Source organism: Gouania willdenowi, chromosome 18, assembly GCF_900634775.1.
Source record: "Gouania willdenowi chromosome 18, fGouWil2.1, whole genome shotgun sequence".
In the NCBI taxonomy this organism is placed as follows: domain Eukaryota; kingdom Metazoa; phylum Chordata; class Actinopteri; order Blenniiformes; family Gobiesocidae; genus Gouania; species Gouania willdenowi.
Window position 1 is genome coordinate 21896366 of NC_041061.1, and position 22607 is coordinate 21918972.

At 38.8% G+C, this 22607-nt stretch overlaps 1 protein-coding gene across 4 annotated transcripts in view; it reads left to right on the top strand.

The window, feature by feature from the left end:
• Positions 1-22607, top strand: part of LOC114480087 (neurexin-1-like) — a 577574-nt gene that overhangs the window by 545462 nt on the left and 9505 nt on the right. For all 4 annotated transcript variants that reach the window (XM_028473908.1, XM_028473906.1, XM_028473907.1 and 1 more), the window contains 2 exons: positions 4565-4887; positions 19173-19251. In XM_028473908.1, coding sequence (XP_028329709.1) covers positions 4565-4887; positions 19173-19251 — 402 coding nt within the window. The remainder of the gene's footprint in view (positions 1-4564; positions 4888-19172; positions 19252-22607) is intronic.

Here is a 22607-nt window from a genome sequence, read left to right on the forward strand (position 1 = left end):
AAACGCACTGCTGGGTCCACAGAATCAAAAAATACCTCCACTTTGCTTCATATGGGCGTCTGAAGCGATGCTTCTCTCATAAACATAAATTACCAGTGAAAAAAGCAGGTGTGATTAGCGGCTAATGCTATCCGAGCTCAGTGCTAACTTTCAAAGATGAAAACTACAGAGTGAACTTTTACCTGCTGCTACCACCTCCTCACTGATTCTCCTCCACGGCAAATCCTTCCTAGTCCAGTACCGGTTAAAAAGAGGCCGTGTCATTCAGCTCCAGGTGGTCACACAGCTTCTGCCTGACGTCATCGTCAACAAAGACTCTGATTGGCTTTTGTCATGCAAAACAGTCGCAGGAGTTCAGTATTTTCAACTCTTGCGAATATGCGTAAAATTGGGAGCGCGCTCACACGGCCAATGCTCTTGACGTGCGGATTGGACCGCACTGCAGCACAGGAAAGATTTTGCATCTGGGAAGCATCTATCTATTGACTTTGTATGTAATCTGGTAGCACAAACATTTTGTGACGTATCCGGTGTGAACGCAGCATTAGAACACCTTTATGTGCATACCCTGCTTTATGCAAGGGAAGTACAGGTTTTAATAAAGTAACAACTGTCTATGGGGAAACCCTAATCCATACTTGTCAAGTTTTGGATTTGGAAAAAAGGGAAATTTTCAGGCACCCGCTATGATCTGTCCCACTACCCCAACCAAGCTCCAGTATCCCTCATATTTTAAGACATGTCTACAAGAAATCTAAAATAGTTGTCAACCACTTACTAAATTGTGTGATTAGAATCTGGTAGGTCGACCTTTATAAATGTTGAAATGCTGTGAACATTCCTACCAGGGCTGGATGATATGGACCAAAACTAATATCTCAATATATTTTCTCAAAATAGTGATATATGATATGAATCTAAAAATTTTTATTTCAAATGAAGTCTGACCAGAAAGACAATTATGGGTTAAATTTGCTGATGCTCATTTATTAACAAACAGTATTAATATTGTAATTTTCAATATTGCCAAAGTAGAAAACTCAATACATCCTGAATCTCTCCTAAATAAAAACATAAATGTGTATATGAAGCACATGTGTTTATTTAATATACTTACAGTTCATATACAAGTCAACACGTTGCATATTTACTGTTAATTTCACGTTGCTTGTCTTTAAGTTAGACATTTACATTTTATTTTATTACATATTTTATTTTAATGTCTCATGCTCACTCATGTGGTTCTCTGGTATTTACTAATGACTTATTAGACACTTTTGTTACATCATTTAACACTTTTTAAAGCAGTGTATATTTGTGGCGCTTGTGATTGGCTCATTTTTCATGGTGACTTACTTCCTTCCGCTGTGGTAGACGGCAAAATCTCAGTTATTAATTTAACAGAACGTGTAACTGTGTCCCATCCTGATGCTTTTTAGGAAGATAAACTCTGTCAAATTTTACAACGTATTTACACCAGTTCTTAGTTTTTTTTGCCGGAACGTCTTCATTTATCATCTCTCTTCTGAGTTGTTTTCGGGTTTGTTGTCGCTGTCGGCACTAATCTCGCGAGAACTGTCACTCAGGCCATTTTCGCGAGGCTCGTGATGGCGTTCAGTTTAGTAAGGCATTTTTTAATTATTACTACATTAAAATACGGGATATTTACAGGAAAATGCTAATACGGGATGATGGCGGGAAAGAGGGGTAAACTATGGGAATTTCCTGGCCAAATACTTGACAGGTATGGACTAATCCTAACCCATGTGGGGGTTGATTCAGTGAGACTTTCCAATCCCACTCTCCACAGTAAACATAGGAGTCTACATGGTTCTCCTTCAATGTTTTCCTTAGTGATGTTCACATTCTAGCAGCCCTTCTTGCAGGTTAGCCCACAGCAAACATGTTCAACACCAACATAATAGAAAGATAGTTGAGCAATTTTGTCAACAGCAAAAATGCCAGACAGTAAATCTCCACATTAGAGGGTTAAGAGGACGAAGCTGGGCCCCTGGCGTACCTAATGATCCAATAATAAGATGACGTGTAATGGCCCGTCCCAATGGACTTCATTTATCTCTGGGGTAGAATTCTCACCGATACACATACAGAAGACTTTTAGTTCTTGTGCTTGCTAAGAAAAGTATCAGCAGGCTTTATTCCTTTATTTGTTGGTAGTCTCCCCCATCTGGATGATGTGCATGTCAACAAAGAAGAGCCGCCATCATGATGAGGGTAAATAATGATGATGATCCTAATGAAGCACCATCTCAGCTCTATAATTTAGACCAATGAAACCAACCAAAGCAATGCAAACAGGAAATTGTCTGTGGATGAACCGAGTGAAACTGTAAATCAATCCCTCCAAGTATTGTTTTTTTTTTTTTTTTTTTAATTCCTGTGCAAAACTCATACCACTGTTTTGCATCTAAGTGGGTTCGTTATGTAGTATGCTAGCATGGTTATAGAATAGATCACACATGGGCAACTGGAGGCCCCCGGGGCCACACATGGCCGTCGTTATATTTTTTTGTGCAGGCTCAAAAGTAAACGCACAAAATGACAATATGATTACACTAGACAACAAAAATACCCAAAATGACTCCAAAAAACACTAAAACATGACAAAAACTTGCAAACAGAAATATGTACCCAAAATACCCAAATTGACTTTCAAAAAACTCGAAACAACAATAATACACAAGACAACAACAATAATACACAAAACAACAACATAAAGACAAAAAATGTTCATCATAACAAATCTGTTGTTCTTTACTGTATTAATGTTCAGATCTAAATACTGACATGATAGATGATGATGTAGACTTTGGATTAGAATTCTAAACATTTTAGTGTATTCACCTACAGATGCATAAAAACATACCTACCTCAAGATTGAAAATGACGGCCAAGCTGCTTTGATAGCGGAAGTAGCGGATTGATTTTAGCAATTAGCATTTAATTTAATTAAAATGTGAAGTTATGGTGTGATTTTTTTTTTTAGCGCATATTTTGTTTTCTGATGGCTTCAAAATGATGCTTACCAGTAGTGGCTGCTTCACTGGCTACACAGTCAAAATGGCTTGCAGTATTCACACAAGGAGTCTTAGGTGGTGGGAATTATGTAGCTAGGTGTGTAAGGTTTTAGTAGTACACTATTTGATAGAAAGGTTTAGTCATTTGAGCATTTGTTTGCTTTTTAAAATTGCCATTTTGGTATTCACTGGAGCGAACAAATGCTGGATACAAACATGACTCCTGTGGTAAAAAAAGGGAATTAGTATGGTGCCAAAAATTATTTATTTTCCATACATCTTTTAGCACGCCTTAAGCATACCCCAAGCTAACATGGAAAATTCCACATGTCTAAATTCCGCGACTCCTTTTTGCGCTTTCAAAACTTAAAAGCTTTCTCTTCAAGTTCTATTATACAGGAAAGAAAAGGAAGCGCCGACTTTTTGTTCCATCTTGGATTTTGTACGATTATTTACATCATAACTCAAACTTGCAACCCCATTTACACCACACTCATAAACGCACTCCCTTGAATTTACAGGCCTGTCTCATTTCAAATGTTCATAGCCCACAATCTCTTCCAGTCGATACTTTGCTCTCAAATGTCCACATTAGTGTAGTATCCCTTCCACAAACAACACCCTCCTTCTTTTCTTACAGGAATTGATTAATCCATAAAAAGGCTCTTTGGCCAAACCCCACCCCACCCCCCTCCCCCATACATCTCAACTGAGTAATTACCTCATGAGTTCTACTGTTAATCCACCTCCTGTCATTGGTCCATCAACTTGTCAACTTCATATGCTGGTAATAGGGGGGAAGTTTGCTTCAATCCAGGTGTAAGAAAATGCATAAATACTGTAAATGTGCTGAGGATGATATGGGTAGAAACCCCCTCTCTGTTCACCTTCTCCCTACAAGTCCTGGTAACACATTAGTATTTGACTCTGGTTAAACGGTTGAACCTATCCTCCTTGTATTCATCCAGATGAATGATAATGACCACAGAGAGGAGAAGCCCATGCTGAATTAAACATTTTTCTTCCAATGAAGATCTCATTTTCCCTCTTTTCAATGGCGACGCTGTTTTTTGCCCCTGTCAGCAGAGGTACTTTATCATTGTGCTGCTCAGGTGTATTGGAGGTCATTGATACAAACCCTGCATTCTTTTAATATATTCCATCTCAGGGCAAAAGAGATGCATTTTACTGTGAACCTTCAGACTCAGGGTCAATCCACAACTGCCCATGCAATCTATTTGACCGCCAAGATTCAGGCTGGGAATGGGTTGCTTGCCATGCTCTATAATGGTTCCGATTGCTCCACGCCAGAGTCCAATGTCCCTAAAGTGTTACCAAGGAAATCCCACTTGATTGAAAATGTTCCTTTTTCTCCCGTGTGGCTCACTTTGAATATATATACTTATGTGTTTGATGTTCACGCTTGCTCAGAGGCCACATGCTGACTTGTATTCTCTGCCCTCTTTATCCTTTTCCTCTTCCTCTCTTTGGTTTTTTCGTCCTATTCCTCCGCTTCCACCTCTCAGGTCGACAGCTGACCATCTTCAACAGCCAGGCGTTCATCAAAATTGGTGGTGCAGAGAAGGGTCGCCACTTTCAGGGCCAGATCTCAGGCCTGTACTACAACGGCCTGCAGGTGCTCAAACTGGCGGCCGAGGGCGACCCCAACGTTCAGACAAGGGGCAATCTGCGGCTGGTGGGCGACGTACCATCAGTGCTCACCACTGACACAACCTCCACCACCCCATTGGCTGACATGTCTACCACTATCATGGAGACAACCACCACTATGGCCACAACCACAACCCGCAAACAGCGCTCGCCCACCATGAGGGACAGTGTCACACAGGTGAGAGGTTTAAGCTAACTTGGCTATCACTTCTTGGAATGACCACATTGTCTTCCAAATGGTTAATGTACGTCCAATTGTTTTGTACATTTTAACATTTCGCAACATTATTAATGTTTCTTAGTGTTTTTGGTAAACATGAGTTAGCTTATTCTCGTTTAGTGCACCTACAATGAAGTAGGAAGAAACATACTTACTATAATAGATACTAAAGATACTAAATATCCATTGTCAAAGCTAACTTTTTAAAATAGTTTTTTGTTACTATTCCACGTCTTTTTGTTACCTTAATGGGCTTTTATGTCCTATCAGTTCTTCAAAGTGATGTTTTTATCTTGCTAACTCTTTTAGAATAGAATTATCTTGACTGTCAGTGTATGCAAGATGCAACAAGAGTGTAACTAAACCCCAAGGTTTTTGCTGACAGGCGTCTAGGCTGGAAATAAAAAAAAATGCCTTGACTATGGGCGGGGCTCCGAAATCTGTTAAGACACACCCAGTCTCCAAGACAGTGTGACAGTAGATGCTAGAATGGGGAAATTAGGAAATAGTGGTTGAAAGCTGCCTCTAAAATGTCATCGGCACGCATCTTAGCCAATAGCAATATTGTCAAAGCCAAGTTTCAACCCATAGAGGGCAGTCACGCTTACATTTTTACAACAAAATACGCCAAATTGACAGTGAAATGTCAAGAGTTGTACAAGAATGAATCAACAACAATGCTTCATACCTAATACATTTGTTTTCAATTGAAAAAAAGGGTTTTTTTGTGTTTGCAATGCAAGGTCAGCATCCAGGCCAAAAGCAACACTGTTGCAGCAGCAAAAGCCAGGAAGTACAGAATGCTGCCATAAAACTACCAACTCTGTTAATGCGTAAATATGTGATATTATACAATAATAATTACTCACACACTGATGAATCAGTTTCACTTTATTACAGCACAGACGTTGTTTCTATTCACCACTTTGATTAGGAAACATTTAATCCAGGAGCAAGTGAGTGAGGCGAACCTAGTTGTGTCCATTTCCTGATTAGCTATTTTTAGCATTAGCACTAGCCTCTGTGAGACTCATGCAAGTTGTTGACATTCTATTGTTTCCTTGTACCTCAAAAGACCAACAGCCACTTTTTTGTCATTCATTAGCAGATTTGCAGAAATGCCATGTACAGTATATCATTGGTATTGGTGTAGTACAATTGAGGAGTAAAGCTAATAGTAATAACACTCTCCTAAATGTAGTATTCGTTTTGTAAGTATTATAAGAAAATATTTAGAGGATAAGGCCATTTTTACTATCTATAGTATGTAGTCTTAATATGCTTTAAGAAGGTATGGCTAACATTTTAGCAGGAAAGTAGGCTAAAGTGTTGGAGTGGTGGCCTAGTGGTGAAGGAAGCAGGCTTGTAATCAAAGCGTAATCAGCCATCACTGTGGAATGTTGAGCAAGTCCCTTAAAGGTGCAGTCTGCAACTCTTATAAAAGTTACTTTTTGTCATATTTGCTAAAGATGTCACTATGTAAGAACAGTTTTACATCAAACTAGTAGTTTGTGTGAAAAAAAAGCACAGCAGCCTCCGAGAGAGAGAAGCGCTGCAGTAATAAGCTTTTAACAGAGCATGTTATATTACTGCGATGTTGCTGTCGGACTAACGTTCGCTTGTTAGCTTCTCTGAGGGAGGGACTTTGGAAAGTTTGGAGGCAGGTCAAGAGAGCAGCGGGGAGGGAGGGGGAGAGAGGGATCTGCACCTTTAACCCCATTCCAACTGCTCTCCGGGTGCCTGCAACTGGCCACCGACTGCTACCCCTCGGGGAAAATGGGAAAAATGCAGAGAAGAATGTCACTGCGATGATGAAAAAAGGTTACATGACATTATTATTAAAGTGGAAATCCTTTTTACCTTATTTTTGATTCAGAGGCTGAGATTAATGGGCCGATGATTAGCCACATGTGCTAACGGGTCATAATTGCCGTCCCTGAAAGCAATAATTAGCAAACAGTAGGAGAGTCTTTTTCCCACATGCACAAAGATAAAAAGGCGGGTCATCCACACCCACCAGTTATATAAAGGACTAATGTCAGGTTTTAGTGGTTTCAGCAGGGAACACCCTCTAGTTCCTGCTCAGTATCATTAACTGCAAGCTGTGTGCCACTCTGAAACACTTCATCACAAAGCATTTTAGCAGAGGAACCAACAAAGGCTTATACCAGCGATCAAATGAGAAACCAAATTAGACCAGAAAGAATGTTTCACCTGCTGTTTCGTTGATCATAACTTACATAAACAGTGGTAGTTGACATTAGCAGGCATAAAGTAAGCTTTTGAAACATTCAGTTGTTCTACGTCACGTGTTCTCCATGGTTTGCAGGACAGCAGTTATCATGTTTCAACTGTAAATAACAACTTTTAAAGTTTTAAAATAAATTTAAGCAAATCAATTTTCCTCTTAGCTATTTTAGGTAAGTGTTATCCAAACTGAAATCTCAGAGTCTGACAGGCGTTCTCTGCGGGTATCTGCTGGACGTGTTCCAACGTAAGCTATTTCTGGTACAGTACAGACACAAGATGGTGTCAACTTGACAGTTGTTATCTTTGAACGTGACTGTTCCAAGTTTTACCATTTAACTATGATGCCAGCTAGGTGCCAGTTATGCATCCATCTCATTCAGATGTGGCAATTGGTGCATGTGCATAGCAGTATTTCATATCTAAGGATCAGTGAGAAAACCACCATCATAGATAACCAAAATAAGCAGAGATATTATTAGACCCTAATGTCTTTGTTGTCCATCTTATCCTCCGTTCTTATTTGAAATTATCGTAAAAAATAAAAGTTAGGTTAGTACGATTATATTGTTGTCGTTCCAACATCCTGCCAGGGTTTGACATATCCATGGTTTTTAATGCAGAGCATACTGTATATCTAGTTTTGACAAAACTACAGAATAAACTTGAAGTCTCTCGAAATCTTTATATTTTAGATTTAGATTTGTCTGAGAGAGCAACTTGGAGGTCATTATTTCACAGGTGTTTATTTGTTTGTCCGTTAACAGGAATACATTAACAGTGCAAAACAGATTTTGACAAAATTTTAACTAAAGATAGACCTTGAAGGGGAAAAGAATCCAAATCGAAAAATGCCTTTTCCTTATCATTAACAAAATTTCCAAAATACAAATCTGGGTTTAGAATTGACCAATCTCAGTTTTGTCGAGTTTCTATATATCTATACATTTATACCTACTGTATGGTTATTAATGGGGATATAAATGTCTTACAAGCTTTTAAAGTGTGAATGATCATGGAACCATGATCAGGATCACTGATCCAGATAACTGCCAATATCTGGCAAAGAGGATATTTGGCACTAGGCAGAGATTTCCAATCCTATCCACTTTATTTATATAGCACATTGAAACAACAAAACATTTCCAAAGTGCTGCACATGAGATCATAAAAAACAATGAAACCAAAACAATGCGAATTAGCTCCACCACTAAATGAGTATAAAACAATACATAGAAATAAAAACACATTTAAAACAATAAATAAATAATGGAAAAAAAAAAAAAACATGTGCTCTTGTTTTCAATTAAATACAGGAAAACTGAACAGTTTTTGAAGGTACACTTACATTTTTTTACATGCTGGATTTTTTTACTATAACTTCTACATTTGGGAAATTACGGCTCACAGACACCTATGGTTCCCTAGACTCCAGGTTAAGAAAGCCTGGCATTATCTTCAATTTGAAAACCACCTCACCGATAAGGTGGTGGTGCTGTGTCATGTTTATGGAGGCACTTGCCTCGAGTGCAGGTTGAAGCGGCCACATAATCAGAACAAAGTGTTGGAAGCTGCACTCCAGTTCAGCTCCTTCACACCAATCACCGTCTCGAGTGTGCCCAGTTGGCATGTTTTTCTCAGAAAAGGCATGTGTGATTTTTGTGTCAACTCTCCCAACATAAGATGAGTGGAACCTAAATGTGAGATGGCACACACAGCCCTCCTCTCACTTCAATGGCGTATCTCTACTCTGCAGACCCGTCGGCGCTGGCCGTATAACCTGCTTTTATAGCTGCGGCTTGCGACGTGAGTTTTGAAATCGCAGACAGCCCGTTTTGATGAATTATCTGGAACCTTTTTTAGGTTGGCAAAAGACTTCCAATGTTGTCTTTCTGTTACCAGCTGTGATACACCATGCGTTTGCTGAATGACATTTATATTTTTTCCTCCACCTTTGGAATCATTGTATTGCTACAAAACCTCTTTTCAGACAGTGCACACGCATTATTACAGTTATTTTTCCTTTACCATCATCAAGGACTTCACTGAATATTCTGTATAGTGGTAATAACATCTAAACCGCATTAAGGATATGTGCCTGAGAAAGAAAACATATTACTAATGAGTATTTTAATGATCGAGCAGGTGCAGGGAAATATAAAAACATCATCGGCGTATATTGTTGTCTAACGCTAATTCATCCAGATGGTCCCCATGTGAAGGGATATATTTTGAAAGGCGGTACAGAGAAAAAAAGAAATACATTAATTGAGATAAAAAAAAAACAGGAATTTGTTGCAGCTGTTAATAAACTAAGCAAAAAGGTGTAACATTGTCATTGGTTTGAATGAAAAACAAATACTGCTCTGGTATAAAAGCCAGTGGTGCAGCAGCAAGCCAGATATAAGGGGCCAAAAACAAGCATTTACTATAATTGTTGGAAGTGTCTACATCTCTAATTAAATCATTGTTATCACCCAAGGTTTTGGCTAGATGCATGGGCGGGGCAACTAGAGCAGTTAAGACACGCCCAGTCTATACTATTAAATCTCCAAAGAATTTTTTAATGCTATGCTAACTAGCTACTCAATAGTTACCATACCTTATTATACACACTACTCTCAATCCAACAGTCCACAGGTGTTAGTTTTATAAGAGGGGTGTGGCCAACAGTGGTGGCCCGTGACCACCATTCTCAGCCAATAGCAAAATTCAATTGTAATAGCCGGGATTCAACCCATAGAGGGCAGTCACTTTTACAAAATGTGTCAAATTAAAAATATTTTGAATCAAATGTCAAGGGTTGGACAATAATCTATCAATAACACTACTGCTCAGTTACTCTTTAAAACTGGACCATTCTACTATTGATGCCAGTGTGACCGAAACTGCCGAAGTCACGTCCCAACACATTTCTGGTGGTTTCACAGATTTAAAGTTGTGCCAAAACAATGGTGGATGTTGATTTTGTGGCTTCCTCCCAAAACATGTCTTGCGGAGTGACTTCATGTTACAGGTAAAACCATAAACAAACCAGAACAAAAATGGTGTCAAGCTAATCACCATCTTCTTTGTCTGGCAAAGAAACACTAGAAAGTATGGTCTCTTAAATTTAGTGTAGTGACTTGAGGCATTTCATATAAGTTGTGGCTAAAACAAGAAACAGGATGATGCTCTTTTAAACTATCCCTACTCTCTTTCTTACCAAATCTATCATGAAACCTTTCCAAAGTTCAAGTCACATGATTATTTGTCAACAAACCCAATGTTTGTGATGGAGATCAAAACAATCTTGCGAGCGGTTATTTCAGCCTTCATCATTTGTTTTCAATTAAATCCTCCCCTTTTTCGGAAGAAATATCTTTGATATATTGATCTAGTATAGAGGTTAGATCGGGCCCAAGAAATCCAGCCCAAACCGATCTGGGCCCGCCGTCATGAAGCCCGACCCGAGCCCGACCAATTAACTTCAATTGTAGGCCCGTGGGGTGCGCACACGCACCGCAGCTCTGCCCAAAATATATTGTCGAGCCATTATCACAGTTTAACAGGCTTTAATGGAGGTCGTAGTAACACGCCAAAGATAAACAATCAAACACACAAAGAAGCGTCATGCACTCACACTACCGTGGGAACAAAACTATTCACTCTTTTCACATGTAAACAAAGACGCACATTGGCAGATAACGCCGCACGTAACCGCGATGCCTTCATGGCCATCGGAGATCTCAGCATCAGTTAACTACTGAATACACACAAGTGGAACATAACCAGAACATAGAACCCAGTCCATTACAGCACTGCAGACCAGACCGGGCAGCCCGTGCGTGGAGCGCAGACCTGACTGACCTGACCTGGTTCCCTGCGCTCCAGCAACAAGTGAGGAATGAGCAAAATCAACAAATAATATTCAGTGAATGTGAGCGCTGAACAACTAAACGCAACACAACGCCGGCGAAATCCCGTCCCACTACTAGCAGAAATCACTTTAGAAATGATACCACAACGATATAGAAGTATTTTTGTGTTAATATTGATGTAATAGAGATTTTTAAAAAAAAGTGAAAAATGAAGCCCGAGCCCGGTGTCACAGTCTGAGTTTACCTCCGCGCTGAGATTATAATCCTAACCCTAACATAATCTAATAAACATATAAAACACGTGTTCGTTCACTTTGAAAACAAAAATAAACAAATCTCAAATCCTTTAAATCAAAACCCTCCCCCGTCACTACAGGTGTGCCCCAGGGCTCAGTCCTGGGGCCCCTTCTCTTCATTATTTACCTCCTCCCCCTTGGCAATATCTTCCCTAAATTTAGCATTCATTTTCCCTGTTACGTGGATGACACCCAGCTCTACCTAAGTGGGTCGCAAGTTAATAACTGTGGCAAAATGTGGGTCCCAGGGTGAGACCAGTTGAGAACCCCTGATCTACTATATGTCAAAAGACGTTATAGGGATAATTACCGGCAGCTTTAATGACATTTCACTTTTCATCCTCATCATTGGTTTCTGTAACTGACTCATTTGGAGTACAGGTATTATTGCGGGGGAGTTAATGTTTACATCACATCCACAGAAATAAGCAGCTCTTTGCTCAGAAACATAAATATATAAAAACTTATTTCTAACTACTTATGAATGTGAAGAAAAAAAAAACATTTTCCAATTAAGGCGGTATAAACAGTGTCACAGTCAGAGGCATTTATTTATCTCACAGTAGCATAAAAAGCTGTACCAGTCAACCTGCTTTATAAACCAAGCTGCAGTTGAGCGAAAAAAATAAAATAAATAAATAAAAAAAACACTCAGAGATTAGGCCTCAAACCGTGTTACATATGCTTGTAACCGTGGATACAGATTAGGACATCATTCATCACATTTTATGAGTTTATTTATGAAAAACAGAGCCATGTCTTTTTCATATTCATAGCATTTGTATCCAATCCATGGGTGTACACTTATACTCATATCTGTGTACTTCCAGTTATTATGATGAATTATCAGCATTAAAACACAACAAAGGCAAACATCGACAACACTTCCAGCACCTTTATTAGCCTGCTGTTCTCATTATTTTCCAGGCTTAGCTGCTGCTACATATTTTCAGCTTGTACTAGAACATTCGGTGGGGAAATGGGAATATCTATCAATTGATAAGCCCAAGAAATGTAGTTACTCATTAAAAAATAAATAATACATTTGATTTGGAGCATATTTATTTGTCGGTAAAGTACAGTTTAACAAACAAAACTGAAAATATGTACAAAGTGACTCAAAAGAAAAGACAAGAAGACTACAAATATACACAAAAATACCAGAAAAATAAACAAAATGACAACATGAATGACTCCAAATACACAAAATGGCTCGTAACAGACAAAAAACTACAAAAAAAGACAGAATGACAAAAAAACATATATTTATGTACAGAGACAACTAAATTACACAAAATGGTTTCAAGAACACACAAAATGACCAGAAACATGAACATAATAACGCACATATTTACTCAATAACACACAAAATGTGAAAAGACATAGGACAATCACACTTTTTTTTAAAAAAAATGCTCATCTCTGGTTTAGATCATTTTGTGGACTTGAACAAGTTATGAGATTAGTTTTGTTGAAGATTTGTAGAGATTATTGTATCCCTGCAAAGTTTTCAGGGACGGGTGTCTCTACATGCTCTTGTTTTGAAAGTCCAAGCGACCCTCCAATAACTTTCTGGAGCTTTATACAATTTCAGATTTTATTTTCAAACATATACCCAGATTTAGGAGATTGATTTAATTGATTTAATATAGGAAATGAAAAGGTGGAAAAGTGGATTTTTGGCACTTGGCAGAGGCTTGCGCTTGTTCTTTAATAAAAGCCTATGAAATACTTTCATGAACAGCAAGTTAATTAATGTTTAGAGATTTGATTAGCATTGGGAGTGTAAGACAATTATCCAGTATCTTCTGTCGAGATCAGGGGTTCTTAACCTTGGGGTCAGGACCCCATTTGGGGTTGCGAGACACTGAAAGGGGGTTGTCAGATGCCTTCAAGAAACTTTGGGCAATTTGAGCCCATTTTTGCTTATTTTTACCATTTATTTGAAACTACACCAAGCTTGCCATATCTTGCTATGTTTTTGCTCCTTTTAATGCATTTTTGCTACATTACTCTCATTTCTGCCATTTCTCCACCAAATTGTTTTTGTTTTTTCTGCACATTTTTTTCAATTTCAAGAAATTTTTGGCACTTATAAACCCTTTCCACCACTTTTCCCACCTAATGTCACACATGTTGACCCATTATTGTCACTTTTAACCTCTTTTCCCCATAATTCATGCTTATTTTTGCCAATTTAACCACATTCACAATTTGGCATGCCCATTATTTACTAGTTTAATATTGGCACTTTTTCTGTCTGGTTTTGGCCACTGTAATTTCTAACTTTTAACCAATTTCTGTGGTTTTTAAAAAACCCATTTCACCACCTTTTCCTCCATTTTTGGTCAGTTTCAACCCTTTTCATTTCTGATTAAAACAAGGATTTACCAATTTAAGCTGACTATATACTATAACGCAAATAATAATAAGCTTCCTGGATAACAGTGAATATTATTCAGACAATTAAATAAATGTGGTTATCACAGATTCATAGAACAATGGACCATCATTTTGCTGACTTTCTGGATGGGCCCCAAAACGCTCTCCCCTTTATTCCCCCTCATAGATGGCTCTGTCTCCACATGACTGTTCTTCAATGTACATGCATGTCTTCAACCACTGTCAGGTACTGCGGTGGTCCCTGGTCTCTGGAACCATTATTTTAGGGGGTGCATACTGAAATGGTTGAGAACCACTGATCTAGATTGTGGAATCTCAGCAAAAGCTTGAATTAAGATTTTACGTCTCCTTAGTGTCGACACTGTTCGATATTTCTCATCAGGATGGAATAGACAAACATGACGGCACCAGTGATTCCTAAAATTTAAATGTTTTACCCTTGAGTTACTCTGAAGACCAAATTTAAACTAATCTCTTTAGTGAGACAACCTTAAAAACAGCCTGAAAATTGAGAATTCAATAATGGTTATTTGAACAGTGTATTATCCTCTCTCACTAAGACTGTTCAAGCATTTAGATGTTTTGAACCCTTTCTAAGAAACACAGTGGGACTTTGGGGAAATGTCGTTGAAGGAGAAAATAGAAGTTTAATTTGTAGTTGCAGCTCCCACCTAAACACAGTTTTATAACAACCATCGATCTTTATGCTGCATCTCTTCTATTAGTCACAGGTGTATGCTTGGATGAATAGGCAGGATGATTTACTGCCAGAGTAATCTGAATAGAATGAAAAATTATCCAAAGAAAAAAACAACACTAGGCAAAGTTATCGGCGCTCGAATAAATCTGCTGCACTTTTCGCTCCACAGCCTCAGCCTCGCTCCTCAGCAACTTGTTCTGCTTCAAAATGAAAGATCCACCTTTTCATGTTTGTGGGTTTAGAGGTTGATTTTTTTTTTTTTGTTTTGTTTTTTTTTGTCACACTATCTTTTTTTTATATGCAGTTGCTTGCAAAGTCATGACTTTTCTAGTTCTGACCCAAATCCGGTATTTCCTATCCTCGCTTGTGGGTGAACATCCAACGTCTGGCTGCTTTTTTTGATTTGTCACCCATGGAGGCGAGGACGGTTCAAAGTTGCATTTTTGTGGCTTTTCACTGGAAGATTGATGAAAAGAAGTTTAGATCGGGTCAAACCGAAGTTACCTTCCTCATTTATTCTTCAGCATCTATCAGCACTCTGGGTTAGACAGAGCCAGTGACAAACTACCAGGCTATAAATTAGAGCCAGCGTTGCTATTGTGTGTGGCGTCGGATGTGAGGTTTTCGAGTGTGTCACAGATGTTGCACTAAATCACAGTTTTGACCCTAGAACACCAGCACTAAAATTAGTAACACCGTAACTACGGCTGGGTGATTCTTACCCGATATGATACATCGATTAAAAAGGACTTGTCATCAAAGCACATCAGATAAATGAACGTCTGCGAATATACAGTATTAGAGGTAACAAAATATGACAATATATAAGAATTGGAGTAGTACCCAATTAACATACCCAATAAAAAGTACTGCATGTTGATGGCAAGGTAAGGTAAGGTGAGCCAAATTGAAATACTTTGATTCAAATTTCAAGAGTTGGACCAGAAACAATCACAATTGGTTTTGGGGTTTAATTACTCTTTAAATACGTTTTCATTGGTGAAAATTACCTTGCGACAGTGTTCTAGGATTAAGTTAACAAACTTAGATGCTGGATGATAGACTCCTGTTTATTAGGGAAGTTGTTTAATACAAAAGTTTAATACATATTCTGGTAACACTTTATATTAGGGAACACCTATTAACCATTAATTAGTTACTTATTAGCATTAAATTAATAACATATTGACTCTTAATTAGTCATTATTAAGTACTTATTAATGTCTTGTTCTGCATGTCCTTATTATACAACCAGTAAGCCATTAATTAAGAGTTTTCCCTCAATAACCTCAGAATTAATACTCATTAGTAGTAAGTTAGGATGTTTTTGTATAAGAATTGCAATCTCAAAATGCTAGGGTTAGAGTTAACGTTAACCCTAATCCTAACCCTAACCCTGTTTGGACTGTGAGACTGCCTTTAAGTGTATAATAAGGTTTTAATAAGAATAAGGCATTAATACGTACTTAATAAGGCACTAATAAGTGCTTCATGATGACTAGTTAAGAGCCAATACGTTACCAATGCTAATAAACAACTAATTCATGGTTAGTTGGTGTTCCCTGAACTCATGTGTCATCCCAATTCTTAATATTTTGCCATTTATTTTGCACAGATATCATTTCAGACACTGAAACTAATATGTTCAGTGAAGAAGCTTCAAATCTGGCAAACACTACATTGCCGTCCGTCCCATACCATGGCTTTGTGAAACAAGTCTTGTGCTTCTATCATATATTAGTTGAAAAGTATAATAAAAACTGCTAAAAAAAATTGATATAGTAGTTTTTTTATTACTCAAGCTGGACAAGAAAATAGCAACTTTGTTTACGAACTTAATTTTTTTTTTGGCATAAAGTAGCAACGTCGTCCTTGATTAAAGCAAATGCTGGATCATCCGTCCACATTAAGTACTCATTTTTTCCCTCTCTGTGGGACTCCCAGTCCTCACACATCTTGTTTTCCTTCTTCTTTTTGTGCAGGCTTGGAATATTTATGACAGCAATTTAGTTATTTATGACATGTCAGCGTGGAAGCATACATTCTTAGAAACAGTGCTGTGTGGACAGGAATATTCCTCCAATATACTGATAAAGTTTAGGTACAATGTCATCATAAAACCTAAATGTAATAAATGACAAAACAATGACAGCAAATGACATTCATGACATTTCTTTGTAAACTCAGCTTGTGATCAGAAAGCTCTTCATTTTCATATCCTTTGCTTCACGCTCTGCTTCTCTGCGGTCTTTTCCTTTGGATCAGTATCCTTCAGCCATGTTTTCATTCCAATACTCCATATTGTTTGCAGTCTTTTTGTTGTTCCTCAAGCCAAACGCAATATTCACAGTGAGTGAACAAATTAAGCATCACTGCAACCAAAGCCACTTTGGACTTCTGAGAACTTCATTAACTTCTACTAAAATGCCCAAATCAACTCTAGTTTTGTCCACATAAGCATGCATTTGAGACATAGAGGAAAGCCACCACCCTAGCAAACATTTCCTCTGACAGGAAGTCCAGAGTCAATAAAATTTGGGGGTTTTTTTACGACGAAGGCAGGGAGACAGTCCTGAGCTGAGGTGCATTCTCATTTTTTTTTTGAGCTGTCAGGACACTATTGTTGTCTACTTTGGAGGAGAGTAATAGTGAGTACAGATTTAGTAAAAGGCAGAAACAGCAATTTGGCCTTTAGTCAGTGACACACTGAGTTGCAAAAAAGAAAAAAAAAACCAGCTCCCTTTAGCAAGAGCCTCTAGTGTACTATTGTGAGCCAAAAAGATACATTAAGCAGAGTCACACTTGAATAAATGGCAATGGTGTTGTTCACAGGCTTTCAACACAAGTGTAGCTGATTGAACATTACAACTCTGGTTCACAAAGTGTGGGCAGAGGCCCCAGGGGTGGAGCTTTCACAATAGAGGGCAGCACTTGTCAGGGGTTGGTGGGAGTGCAGGCAGGAGTAATGAAGAAAACAAAAGATCCAGAAAACCAACAAGGTATAAATCAGAACAACTATAAAAACTGTCCCTCGAACAAAAGTATTCACAGAAGAATAAACCAAAGACTCAAAACTCGACTACTGTATACCAACACTCCTTAAATAGTGAGAAAAGGAAATCATGAGATGAGCCGCACCTGAGTTAAGACAGAAAGGAGCCAAATCAGGCAAATGTCAAACAAAGACGGAAGAAGAGAGTGTCAAGAAAATGAATCTGGAACAAAGCAAAACCTTAACTAAACCAAAAAAAACCACTGGGCTTTGAACTCATGACCATTGAACTACCATGTGTGATCTGACTCCCCAACTAAACAGAAAGACAAAATAACACCAACTAACCCAGTTTGAGAGATTACTTCTATACATTCCTCTGTCATGGTTTTATGTAACTTTTTATTTCTTGGTTTAAACCCAAGATTTACCCCAAAAAAATCTTTGGGAACATGTTAGTGGAGTAATGTGTTCTCTTGCGTTTGTTTACTTGATTTATGGGTCATTTTTTAACAACATAAAGTTAAATAGTAACTTAACCTCAAAACTTACTACAGTACTATTACGGTAGGACTGTTGATTGATTCTGGTTGAACTCTTGACATTTTAGTCACAGTATTTCAATTTGGCGTATTTTGTTTTAAAATGTAAGAGTGACTGCCCTCTATGGGTTAAAACCTGACTATATTAATTGAGTTAAGCTATTTTGTGATAATTGTGAACAGAGAGCTATAGTGAGTATTGAGTAGGTAATTAGCGTAGCTTAGATTGTTGTTTGGTGATTTTCTAGTACAGACTGGGCATATTTTAAGTGCTCCAGAAGCCCCGCCCATAATTGAGGCATTTTTTTTTTCCGAATTCACAGCACCGACGCGTCAGCAAAAACCTCTGGGTTTAGTTCCTCTTTAACGGATACATTTTCCCCTTTGCTCAGTGTTTTGATGGACTAATGGAGCTGCCATTCATGTTAATAGCAGACATTAAGCGTGGTTTATTACACAAAGGATGATTATCAGCATCAGGTTTACTGCTTGCACGGACTGAACTGAGTGTTTGATAGAGATGTTGCCGGGAAACAAAAGCCCTGCTCAGCCAGTTTCAGACCATTTGACAGAACCAGGTGACGTGAAAACACTCAAGCTGACACATCGTGATAAATAAATGATAGCACCACAATCTGGGATTAATAACTGAGAAAACAGTGAAGCAGTGTGGCGCGGGAATCAATTAAGCTGATAAAAGGCCTCCTTTTTCCTTTCAGCTGACCTTATCTGAAAACAAGAGGAGGTAAGGACTGTTTTGGTGTCTAGACTCACTGGAGGAGGGACACGTGTTGGGTTCTAAATTAGAGCCACCTTGTCAGATGTAATTTGTTTTCATGTGCGGACCCCCACTGCGGTACCTGTTGTACTTATTCACCTCGCACTGCAGCTGCTGTCGTCTCGCCTCTTCTTTATCAAATACTTTAGACGTGAGATCGAGGTCAGACACACTCTTGAGGTGCTTTTTCTTCCCCACCACTAACAAACAATAAGTAATGATGTCGGAGCCAGAAGTTTAAATTACAATTTCTCAGAAAGTTGGACTGTGGCATTGTTTGTGAGAGTAGGCGGCAAAGACCTTCACCGTGTTCGCCCCAGACTCTTAATCCTCTTTCGGTTTGTGTTGTGTATGCTTGTGTGTGTGTGTGTCTCCTCGACACAACTAAAATGCGTCCTGACTCTTTCTCCTCTCTGTTCTCGCAGAATGCAGACGACCTTTTGGTAGCGTCAGCTGAATGTCCCAGCGATGACGAAGATTTGGAGGAGTGTGAGCCAGGAAACGGTGAGTCAACTCAGGGAGTTCTGTTTCGTTGTGTTTTTGAATGCGACAGCAAAGTGACATCAGATGCAAATGTATTCCTAACTGCACTTCAAGGAAAAAACAGAAATACACCAGACCCTCATATGCAGCTCTGATTGGCCAGATGCGTCCCCACAGAGACATTTTTCAATGCGGCAACAGCATTGTGGCTCATCAGCTGCTCCGTCGAGTGGTAATACCTGGCATTTTCCCAGCTGTAACGCAGATCTCCTTCTCTGACTCTAACAAGGCTCGACAGCCTCAACGTTGAAACGCAGCTTGTTCTGTGCAGCGCACAGCTGCAGCCTGCCAGGCCCGGTGGCCGGCGCGCCGTTAGTCCGAACAGCAGGTCAGGCAAAGTTTTGACACCGTGACAGGAGGTGCAAGTTTTACTCCCCGCCACCTTCATTTCCAGCTCCATTAGGCTGTCCCCGAAAACTGCCAAGAACCATGTTGGTACAGTAAAGCAGTGTGACTAAAAAAATCATGCTGCTATAGTAAGTTCGGCAAAGTTCACTTTAATTACCATAAAAGGTCAAAGATGTGCATTCAACTAAATATAACATCACCCATTACAAGATGCATAAAAACTGGTAAACTGGCAAAAATAACCTTGTTAGATATGCTGTTATTGTATTAATTACCAGTGTTGTAGCCAAGGCTTGCCCAAGACCAGAATGCACAGACAGAAACATGACCAAGACCATAAAAAATCCATTTTAAAAACCATGACAAGATGGAACAGTTACAAAAATGATCTCTGAATGTGGCTTAAAGTACTTGTTCAGAGCTTTTGCTGACTAGAAATGAGATGAACTGATGTCTGAGTTTTTGCAGCTGTCTGAAACATAAGGCACTGGAAAAGATTTCCAAGGAGGCAGAACAATCAGTGAGCTAATGCTAGATGTTTGACGTCAAATTACAACATGAATTAATACGGAAGCAAGTGCTTACTCATTTCCATCACATTAATGAAGTTGGAGAATCCGTGTTGGTCTTGACTGGTCGTGCAAGACAATCCCAAGTCTGGTCAGTTTGAGACCGAGACAAAACCAAGACCTTCAAAACGTGGTCTCAAGAGCAAAAACCGGTCTCGACTACTACAACAATTACCAATTACTTCAAATTACATTCAATAGCAACCTCATTTAGATTGTGTCACCCTTAAGGTACTACAAGCTAGTAATGACTTTTCTATTATGGTCCATTGCTTTAGTGTAATAACTAACACTAATCCTGTGCAATCACTTTTTAGACATCATTGGCACTTTAACTTTATCACTGTTTTAAATGTGTGTTTTTATACCTTTATACTGTGTGTTTTTATGCTTTTATTGTTCTAAAGCCTAAGTTGAGACTTGTGCGTAGAAAATGTGTTCTTGTATGCGCCTATGGTGTGTATGCATGAATGACAATAAACTATCTATCTATCTATCTATCTATCTATCTATCTATCTATCTATCTATCTATCTATCTATCTATCTATCTAAAATCTATCTATCTATCTATCTATCTATCTATCTAAAATCTATCTATCTATCTATCTATCTATCTATCTATCTATCTATCTATCTATCTATCTATCTATCTATCGCCAATAAGGCTGGTGTGAAATTGTCCCCTTCCTGTAATTGGTGTTTTAGGAAATGTTTGTATTGGAGAAATGCTTCAAATGAAATTAAATAAATTAATAATGATATATATTTTAAATAAAGCTATCTTCAAAATAAATCAATAAATACCAAAATCTGTAATTAGAAACTAATTTAGTAAGTAAGTAAGCAAGTAGTTTATTTAAAAAAGCGCTTTTTGCAGATAAAATCACAAAGTGCTGTACAGAGTTGTGGTAAAAGTACAAGTGCAACACAATAGAATAATAAAACAAGAGTGCATAAACATCATAAGAACAGCAACATTAAAGGACAAATAGAAATTAAAATCCAGTTAACTAAAAGCTTTACTGTAAAGTGTAGTCTTCAGCAGTTTTTTAAAAGTGTCCACACAGTTGAGCTCCCTGAGAGACTGGTGCAGGTTATTCCAGAGTCTGGGAGCTACAGCCTGGAACGCCAGGTCTCCTCTGCTCTTAAATTTAGGAGACCCTGACCTGAAGACCGAAGGCATCGCCCTGATGAGTAGGGGCACAGCAAGTCCGAGATATATTTAGGGGCCTGACCATGTAATGTTCGAAACGTGAGAACTAATTTTTTATATTCTATGCGAAACTTAACTGGAAGCCAGTGCAGAGTAGCAAGAATGGGGGTAATATGGGATGTTCTAGAAGCACCAGTTAAAAGTCTGGCAGCAGCGTTCTGAACAATCTGGAGTCTGTTTCATGATTACACAAGTTTAAAAAAAAAAACCTGTGAGCCTATACAAACACTTTGCTCAAAAAAAGATAAAAGGCAAACCTTTATATCGTAAAGACTTTAAACATATATTGTCTGATAGCAGATTGAAGTAGAAAAATCAGTAAACCAAAGAGAAAAAAAAGGGAAGAGAATCTAAATAGTGTCTATGGATGGAGAGGACTTTCTCAGGCCTGCTCACAGGAATGGGGATTAGCGGTGTCGGCCTGTAAATGGCAGGAGATTATGGCGTCTATCAGGATGTTTGTGTGGAGCAGAAAGTGATCCGAACCGGTGTGTGTGGTACTCTCCTGTGGTTTCCTCTGTAGGAGGTTGGGACCGAAATAGAGACTCAATTCCCGTCTTATCGAAAGAAAAAGAAATGAGGGTTTTCCAGTGGATGCAATGCACAGGCTTAATCTCCCATGAGGAAATGTATCTCTGCACACACACTCACACACACACACTCACACACAAGCAGACATGCTCACCTTTCCAGGCAGACCCTTGTCTCCTTCAATCTGTGGGTGTAAAGTTTTCTCACTGAGAAACAACAAACATGTGAGCCAGTGGGGGTCGGATGAGCACGTATGAGAACAGAAAAATAATCAACACCGTCCACCCAACATGTCCTCTCTCCATCAGCACTCCACCAACACAGACCTGTAGTCGCTGCATGATCACAGCCTTACATTTTAAAATGAAGTGCCTTGCTATTGGAAAGAAAAGAATAATAAATAAATAAAACATACGCACAGTTGTGGATTTTCCATCAAGGCTCAAAAGAGACTACTGTGCATTGACGGGGATCGATGCAAGCTACCTCCCTTTATTCAGAGCTACATCTGCCTTACAGATGTGTCCACCTGCAGCTGTACAACCACAGCACAAATTAAAGAGCCCCAGCTTGGTTTCAGTCCAGAAGAAGCGTTCGACGCCGAGCTAACACAGTCGTTGAAGGGCCAACCGCCGTAGGCAGAAGCGATGCAAAA